The sequence below is a fragment of the Nycticebus coucang genome, chromosome 13 (genome assembly GCF_027406575.1).
Source record: "Nycticebus coucang isolate mNycCou1 chromosome 13, mNycCou1.pri, whole genome shotgun sequence".
NCBI lineage: Eukaryota > Metazoa > Chordata > Mammalia > Primates > Lorisidae > Nycticebus > Nycticebus coucang.
Window position 1 is genome coordinate 86,434,281 of NC_069792.1, and position 9,329 is coordinate 86,443,609.

General features: G+C 52.4%; 1 protein-coding gene across 1 annotated transcript; it reads left to right on the forward strand.

Moving 5' to 3' along the window:
- The first annotated feature begins 3,165 nt into the window (after positions 1-3,165).
- On the forward strand, positions 3,166-9,059 carry LOC128563434 (uncharacterized). The gene is made up of 3 exons (XM_053558691.1): positions 3,166-3,370; positions 6,439-6,589; positions 7,539-9,059. The coding sequence occupies exons 1-3, from the start codon at positions 3,166-3,168 to the stop codon at positions 8,104-8,106; spliced, it is 924 nt and encodes a 307-aa protein (XP_053414666.1). The 3' UTR covers positions 8,107-9,059.
- The last annotated feature ends 270 nt before the right edge of the window (positions 9,060-9,329 follow it).

Sequence of the window (9,329 nt, forward strand, 5' to 3'; positions counted from 1 at the left end):
CGCAGGTTCTTTCTCTCTGCTCGGCCATTCTCATGGCACAGACTTGGACTTGGCTGTGCTCTCTCATGGCCACAGGAGGGCTGTGGCTGATTTAGGTGTCATATGCAGACATGACAGTGTCCAGCAGAGAATGAGGGACTGTTTCTTCACAGGAATGTCTACTTGTCTGCAAAGAAACCTTCCCGAGAAGGTTTTAACCCCCTTTCTTCTGTGCATGTTTCCAAGGCCAGAATCTGGCCTTCTACTTATTGGCAAAGGGCGTGGGCGAGAGAGGCATGATGTGGAATTGGCGAGGGTGGTCTAGGATGGGAAGAACTTAAACAACAAGAGGGTATTTTAAGTTAATTTGGCGGGGGGTAGGGGGCTTGGGGAGCCATGGAAGATTTAGAGCAAGCATGTGACTGACCAGAGCTGAACTTTAGAGAGATCACTCTGGCATCACTGTGGAGTGGAGAGGTGAGTTTCTGGGGCTGGGAGACCATTGCGAGGCTAATGCAATTGTCCATGTGAGAAGATGGTGGGAATAAGACCATGGGGGAGGAATGGATGGGTTCGAACAGATGGGGCATTGGGCTGATTCCTTCTTCCCCACGGTGAAGCAGGTTCACCGTGCACTGCTTGCCAACTTGTCTGAGTCTGTGAGACAGAATACCTATGAGCACAAGTTACAGGAAGCAGACTTATCATCTACAGATAGGCAGCAAGATAAGGGAAGTCTAGGATTCATTGTGAGCCAGTCTCCTAAGGCACAGAAAGTTGTCTAGGGTGGATGGAATCTCCACTGCACTTCTGCTCAGCTGAGTTACCCCAAAAGGCAGCCTGGCCTGGATTATGTGCCCCAGAGTAATGTAACTTGTTGGGCTAAAGCATTAGAGGACATCCTGCTCTGGGGTGAGGGTGACTGGAACAGGGCCCTGGCCATCTGGCCAGTTCCTCTCTTATCTCAGGATGTTACATTCCCAGCACATTTTTATAGTTATTCTCTTTTCCCCTTTCATTAGCACATAATTGTGTATATTTATAGGATTGGATACAGAGTCATATCTTGGTACATGAAGGCAATGTGGGATGATCAAATCAGGGTACTTAGCATATCCCTCACCTTGAACATTTATCATTTCTTTCTGTTAGGAACATTTAAAATCCCCTCTTCTAGCTTTTTGAAAACATACACTAAATTATCATTAAACATATTCATCCCCCAGTGCCATGGAACACAAGAACCCATTCCTGCCATTTGGCTCCTACAGCTATTCTTGAGAACCACAGCAAGAAAGGGGGGAGAACTGGATCAGTCCAAGGCCACCCAGACATCTGTCCTGCACCCACATACAGTCCATCCCCAAGTCCTGTTGGCACTAATCTGTCCACTCTCCATTTTCATAGCTGCCTCCCAGGTTCACGTTCCCTGCATCTGCCAGGCCCCATCCTGGGGCTTCCTCCTTCCTCCTTTAGATGTTTGTGGGTGGGTGGGGTGGGGTGGGGGGGATGGCTGCAATGACCATGGGCTCTTATTTCTTGGAAGTTAGGAGCTATCCTGACAGCTCGGTGGCCCTGCCCTCCAGGTTCACACCCTCCAGGTTCACACTCTGGAGGGCAGGGCCACCGAGCTGTAACTCACCCCAGGTGGTTAGAGATGGCCTACTGGGAGTGGTTTAGGTTTTTCACAATGACAGGTTCCTGAAAGTCACCCCAAGCTCTGGGGTGGGGATAGCTGGGTACAGGCCAACGGGGGAAACATAGAAAGAGGAAGGAACTTCCTGTTAGAAAGCAAAGTGCTGGGAGGTGGGGCTGGGGGAGCCTTGCACCCTGGGCCCTGGAGCTGCAGGGGCTGTGGAGAGGCCTCCGCAGACCCCAGTTCCCCTCTGCTCATCCTACAGGCAGAGGGCTGGCATGGCCCCTGTGGTGGGCCTGGCTGGGCCTGCATGGATTGGTCTGCAGACCTCTTGGCTGTGCCTCTCCTGGTCCTACCCAGCTCCAGGCACTGCCTCCTGTCCTGCATGGCCAGGCTGGTGCATCTCTCAGGGCTCTCCTGGCCCTTGGAACTCCCATTGGCTGCTTTCCAGCCAGCTTAGCAATAAAAAGGAAGGAAGCTGAGGGGTTCCCTTGCAGAGATGCCACTGCCCAGGGAGGCCAAGCCACACGCAGCAGCTTCCTGCTAGCTCCCTGGTAGCTCCAGGAATGAGAGCTCCCTGCAGCTCCAGGGCCCAGGGTCTGGTTACACAGGACCCTTCCCGGCCCCTATCCCACAGGACCCTCTACTATCTTGGCCTGCCCTGGGATCCCTTTCTTGAGGGGTAAACTAAAAATGTTTAATAATCAGCCTGCCACGGCATTGTTCTGTCACCAGGGACAGACAGCAGCCACAAACCCGCCCTCAGGTGGGCCGGCCAGGGACGGCTCTCCCTGTCTGCCTCTTCATTCTCTCAGGTCCCAGAGTCCGTCTGCTCATTGGTCTTTTGCTGTGGCCTGTTAGCTCCTGGGCCTAGCAGGTTTTATTACCACCCCGCCTTCAGCCCCCATCCCCGAGCCTCACTTTCAGAATCTGTCACTCAGAGAAACAGCACTAATCTCTACTTTTCGGGGTTGATATTACAATCCAGAGAGGTGGGAAGCTCCTGTCATGTGTCTGCCCCATCACAGGCTCATGGTTTGTGTGACCCTAAGTCCCATTGTGCCTGGGACAGTCTGGTTTGTGCCTGTTGCCCTAGTGTAATTATTCAAAACACCCCCTTTCCCTCTCAGGAGTGTCCTAGTTTGGACAATAAATTACATAGTCACTGTTGCCTCCTGATCCCTGGAGCTCTTCCCTTGGCCCAGGGTATATAGAGGCCATGTACAGAGTGGGGCCAGCACGGGGTTTGCTCTGGATTCTTGGCCCAGCTCTGCCACCAAGCCCATTGTGACTTTTGACAAGTCATCTTCCTGAGCGGCTGCTGTTGCCTTTTTTTTTCTTTCTTTCTTTTTTTTTTTTTTATTAAATCATAGCTGTGTACATTGATATGATCATGGGGCATCATTCACTAGCTTCACAGACCGTTTACCAAGTTTCACATATTGCTGTTGCCTTTTTAAACACTTTCCTAACAACCACTTTATTATGGAGGATGTGGAGGAATGGCTGGAAGGAGAGGTACAGACGGTGAGGCCCAGAAGCCTCTTCCGATGAGGATCTTCTGTCCCATGGAATTGGGGTTCACCACCATCCCATCACCTGATGTGTTTGCCACCCTGGAGCTTTGCAAGTACCTCTCTGAGCTTCTGTTTCCCACCTACACCGTGTGGACAATGTCATCCCTCCACTTGGAGGGCACGGCTGCAGTGGTTCCCGCCTTTATGCCCCCGCCTTTATGCCCCCGCCTGGCACACAGTAGGTGCTTAGCTGGATGATGACAGATAAGGCTAGGTGCTTTGCTGGGATTAGAGAAGCACTTCTGCCCCTCTTCATATGCAGGGGATCCTGCTACCCTGGGTCTGAGTCAGCGGCCAGCATGTGTCTGTGGTCAGTGCCCCAGGGGCCGCCCACTCACTTCCCTGAGCCATCCCACCAAGGGAAAAGAGAAGGCCCTCGGCATGGGCCCCAGCTTGTTCAGTCCCTCCAAACTCTTTCCCTGTCCTCTCTGAGCACCTGTTTCTTCAGCCTCAAGCTGAGAGATTGGGCAAGACAGTCTCAACCTGCTGCCAGCTCCAGCCGGGTTTCTGCCCTTGGGCGCCACATTATAATGTGCTCATGGGATGCCACGAATTCAGTTTGGCTCTTGGCTCTGCCTCTCAGTCACTGTGTGATCATGGCCAAGTCACTCAAACTCTCTGGGCCACCATGTCTCAGGTGAACCCTCGCTGGGATGGTCAATGAGAGGGGTGTGTGAGGTCTTTGCACACTGCTGGAGGACTGAGCGGACACTTCAAAAATAGCTGTGCCTCCAGCCAGGCTTTGCCTGTGACAGGAGCCTGGGTCTCCCTTCACTCGCCACGTTCTCCTGACAGGAGTCCAGGGCCAGGTGTTCCTGGGAGAATGATGGAAACCTAGTCACTCATAACAACCACACTTTCTGAATCTAGAGTTGCACGTTTCGTGGCCTAACAAAGATGTAAAATGCAATTATGAAGATGAGGAGATTCAACAAACCACTTTCAAAGACAGTGTCGAACGTGAACATCAAGTGGGGACATCCTGCTCATTGTACTCATTGTTGGCCAGGGACATGCGTTTGCTGAGCACCTATTGGGTGCCAGCATTTGCACGCACATGTTTTCATTTTATCTTCGCCACCACTGGGAGAAGCAGGCATTGTGATTCCCACTTTAGGATGAAGCTTGCAGAGGTTGACCTGCCCAAGGCTGGCTGACTCAGTCCCAGGAGAGGACAGATTTGGACTCAGGTATCTCTGTCACCACAGGCTGAGTACTTTCCACTACACTTCCCACAGGGGCCCCCAGGAATGCCTTCTCAGCCTGTTCTGCCACAAAGGCACTTACCTCTCAGGACTGTCTTTCCTCTCCCATAACTTGACACTTGCCTCCTACCTGCTTCTCACGGATGCTTTGAAGATGGGGAAGAATGTGTTTTCCCAAACCTCCCAGAGCCCTCTGGGGACTCCCCAAGGCAGCATATCATTAGCTAAAGCACAATGACAGCACCAATGGCAACTGTAATGAGTGCTCTCCCAACATCCTGGCGCTGAGTGGCAGGCATCATTAGCCCCATTTTAGAGATGGGAAAGCTGAGGTCAAAGATCATCATTTTCGACCTGCCCACGGTGCCATGATGAGTCAGTGGAGGCCCAATGCAACCTCACTCTCCCTTTGTTCTCCTTCCTGCCACAGGAACAGAGGTGACAAACAATTGTAAGCCCTGGGGACTTGTGGCCCTTCCTTGGAGAGGGAAGGGGTGCAGCCAGACTTGATGGCTCCAGTGATAAGGGTGGAGACAATTGAGGATGAGGGAGTCTAAGGCCCTCCCTGGAACACTGACCTGACCCTACGTGGCATTGCTGTGACATTGTCCCCAACTTTGTCTAGCTGTTACTTTGTGGTTTACACCATGGCTAGGTTGATGATGGTAGTGGTGGTGGGTGAGCGTGGTGCTTTGAGCTTAAAGGGGAAGAAACTGATATGGAGGAGGGAGCAGCAGGTGGGGGGTGTGAGGAGCTCATATTTTCTCAGTGGCTTTCGTGTGCTGCTTTACATGCACTTTGCCATCTCGTCCCCTTTCTACAGGTAAGGAAACTAAGGCTCCGAGGGGATAAGCGATTAATCTCCGAGTTGCAGAAGTGAGAGGCAAAGTTAGGATTTAAACTAGGCTCATGTGATTTGAAATCTGTTGGTTTTGAAGTAGCCCACACCATCTCTTTGGAATTTCTTTGGGAGAGGCAGGGACTGCAAAGGGTCGATTTCACAGGTACATGACCCAAGTGATGGCACAGGGCCCCATACTCAGGACTACACACTTGGTTTGATTGGCTTTGCTGTAATCATCTTGAAATTCTTACTGATTTTTGAAAAAAAATTTTTTTTTTTTTTCTTGCACTGGGCTCTGCAAATTATGTAGCTAGCTCGGGGTCTACACACAAAAGGCTATGGGACCAGATGCACCTTGCAGACGGCCTTGGACGGTCTCTTCCCCTCCGTGTCCACATCTGTGCAACAAGGAGTCTGGGTGACAGGCACGGGCCTTGTAAACTAGCTGATTCCCAGAGGCTGTGTGACAAGAGCTTGGGGAGGATGTCTTGAGGGTAGGACTCTGGAGACAGCCTGGGTCCACCATAGAAGACCCGGTACCTGCTAGACCTTTGGTGTGACTGAGCCGGGCTGAAGACCAAGGAAAGGGTACCTGGGAACCCTCTGTGCTGCTGTAGGCTGGGGGAAGGTCCCTCATGCCAGGTGTTAGTCACAGGAAGTTGATGAGAAATTGTTGACATATATAATGGTGACTCTTTGATGGACATAGCTGGATGGGAGGCGTGACCAGCTTTTCCTTTTAAACATACTTGGACTATACTCAAAGTTGTCGCCCGGGGAGACTGTGAGCAGTGTTCATGCCATTAATGTTGCTGGGAGACGTTTTTGGTGCTCTGTGGCACATCCCCTTGGCCTGTCTCTAGTCTTTAGCTGCACCCGTAGTGGGTGGTTCATGTGAATTCAGTCACCTGCTCACAGCCTCCCGCCTTAGGTGCTGGGAACACGTGACTGATTTTTTGCCACTCAGCTTAGCACGAGCATAGCCTGGAGATCAGGGCCCTGAAGATTCCAGCTCCCAGCTACAAGGGTGACTTCAAAAGTGTACACATCCATTGACTTTCTTCTTTCCCAGCTCACTGTCCCTTCCTCTCACTCCTGCTCCTTTGGGTCACCTCCTAAATTAATTGTTTGAACCCTCGTCCTTGTTTCAGGCTCTGGTGTTTGGAGAATGAAGGCTGAGATAGTGCGCTTCCTGAGGGCATTATCAGTTCCTCTACTGGACTGACTTGCAGGAGCTGAGGCCTGATGTTTTGCATCTCGCTGAGCATGGCAACCCCCCACCATGCCCCAGGAGAGGGATACCACTGCCAATAGCCAGACCTGATTCATGGCAAAGCCTGGCATTGAGGTGGGTGACAAATCACAAACCCTGTGTGGTGGCAGCTGGGTTGGAGGCCAGAGCGAAGAACTGGGCTTTGCCCAGACTCAGCGGCAGGCGCAGTGTTGGTTCCATCCGATGCTGTGTGACCTGGGGGCTGGCGAGCTGAGTTTCTGGTCCACAGAGACTTCATCTGTGAAATGATGGGTGGTGGCATCTAGCTCCCTGATTTGCTGTGAGGACCAAGCAGATTTGTGAAATCATTTTATGATTGGTAAATAGGTATGCACGCATGGGTTGTGACTGGTTGCAAAAAGGTATTGGATTCGAGTTAAAGAGGTGGGGGCCAGTAAACTGTGAAGTCCAGGAGTCAGCACACTACAATGGCAGCATCATTAGAAGGGCCTCCTCAGGAGGCATTTGGGCTGGGACAACCGTTTTCTGGCTGTGGTCACCCTGACATGTGGGTTATGAAGCAGTCCTTGCTCCTATAGGGCATGTTTTAGGGACACCATTTATACAGAAACAATCTGGTTTGTGGCTATCCATGAGACCCCTAAAGAGAAACATGTGACACTGAGGGCTAGTGCATTGGCCCGGTGGGTTCAGGTTGGGGGCTGCTGGTGTCATGGTGCCCACTCCCTGGGGTGGGAGGGTGCTTGGTGTGTTTGAGGGGAGTGGGGGGGGGAGGGAGAGAGAAAGAGGGAGAGAAGAGGGAGGGAGGAGGAGAGGGAAAGGGAGAGCGACACATTCAGATACAGAGAGGAAGAGACAGGTAGGGGGAGAGAAGGAGAGATAGTAAGAGGGAGGGAAGGGGGGAGAGAGAAGAGGGAGAGAAAGTGGTCAGAGGATTCGGAGAAGTGACGGGAGATCAGATCACTCAGGGCTTTGCAGACCAGTATGAAGTTCCAGTCCAGCTTTGGCCACTAGCTGCCGTGTAACCTTGGGACTGTTCCTTCTCTCTGGCTCGAGTTTCCAGACTACCAAGTGTGGCACCGGAGTCGGCAAGCACGTCTCAACCCTACAGCGCCCGCCAGTGGGCCCCACTCTCGTTGACTGAACCAGAATCTCTGCAGCCAGGACCCGAGCGCACTGTTTGCTCCAAGCTCCCCAGAGTGACTCCATGGGCACCCAGAAGCCACACACCAGAGGGACCAGGAGGCCCTAAGGGCCAGCAGGGGGGCACCAGCTGGGAGCCTCTGGGTCCCCTCGCCTCCCTGCCCCAGCTTCCTGCCTGGGCTCGGCGCAGCTGTGGCCTGCCCAGCAGCAAACATCCGAATGTGTGGAAAGAGCAAGCCAGCCCTGTCCCTTCTTCCTTCCCAGACCCCCGCGGCCACCCCCGCCCTGAGAGATTTTGTTTACCGAGCACGTTTCACTTCTACAGGAGCCGCACAGCTGCGAGGTTGCCTCATCGCGGTTGCCAACCCCGAGGGGCTGCCTCCTTCGCCCTGTTTGCTGATTTCCCAAGTTCCTCTTTTGGGCATGTGCCTGTCCCTTCGCGTTCCCGTGGCTGCGTGGAAGTGGATCGAGGCCCAGAGGGTGACTAAGAGGGGAAGCCCCTGCGCCGCAAGGCTCCCAGCGGCTCCTGGATTGCGTAAGGGCTATTTTTGAGGAGATTGCAGACGATCTGATGAATCATGGCAAACACACATGGCTCTGGCGGGGGAACAGTCCTTCCTCATGCTGCTGTGGAAAGCGGAGCTTCTCCAAATGAATCAGCAGCGCCTGAACTCCAGGTCCGTGGGAGGAGGATGAGGGTGCGAATTACACATTTCCAAAGTATTCGGGTGCGGCCTCCGGGGCCTGCGAGCGGGGGCTGCAGGGACTCAAGCCTTTGGTTTCCTCAGTGACGCAAAGGCTGTCCCTCGCCCACCTGAGCCTGTCACCTGGAACCTGGTGATGCTCCATCCTGCATGGGACTGTCAGTTGCACTTGCTGAAGACTGAGGAGAGTCTGAGCAGAAGCTGCCTCGGGAAGCAGATTTCAAATGGTGACATGCAGGTTCTGAATCCAGTCCAGAGGCCACCTCTTGACCTGGTCGGCCATGGGAGAAATTCCTGACCTCCAGAGGCAAGCTCAAACCATGTCTGGCAGGGACAGGAGAGGCCTTTCTTCTCCCCTAAGCTCAGAGAGGCAGAGCCAAGTGGTGGTTGGGAGCCACCATCAGGCTTTGGAGTTAGAATGGATTTGAGACCCAAAATGAATATGGTGACTTGGAGAAAATCCCTGGACTTAGCTTTGTCTCAGTTTTCTTACTTGTAAAAAGCAGGAGATAGTATCTGCCTAGTGAGACTGTCATTAAGAACACGAAGATTCCGTGAGGCAGCTACGCGCCCAGACTCTACAGTCAGGGATTCAGGCCTTGGTCTGTTACTTATTAGCTGTGTCTTCTAGGGCAGGTCACTTAGCTGTTTTGTGCCCCAGTTTCCCCATCTTTAAATGAGGATGATATAACAGTGTCTTCTTTGCAGAATTGATCAATAAGCTAATAGATGCAAAATTAAAATGATGTCTGGTCCATAATGAGTGCTGGGTAAGTGCTGGCTATCATTATGTAAAGTAAGCATCACAGCTGTAGTACAGATTTATTATACTCAGATCTTAGGAAAGGGTAGTTGGTATCAGCGTCATTGCTATTTTTTCCAGGGAATCACAGTGAACTTGGATAAAACCTGGGACCTAAAGGGGCGTGGAGGAGAGGGAACCTGAATTTACTGTGGAAGTCAGCCGTGGCCTCCTTTATAATTCTGCTTGGTTTGGTCCAAAGCAG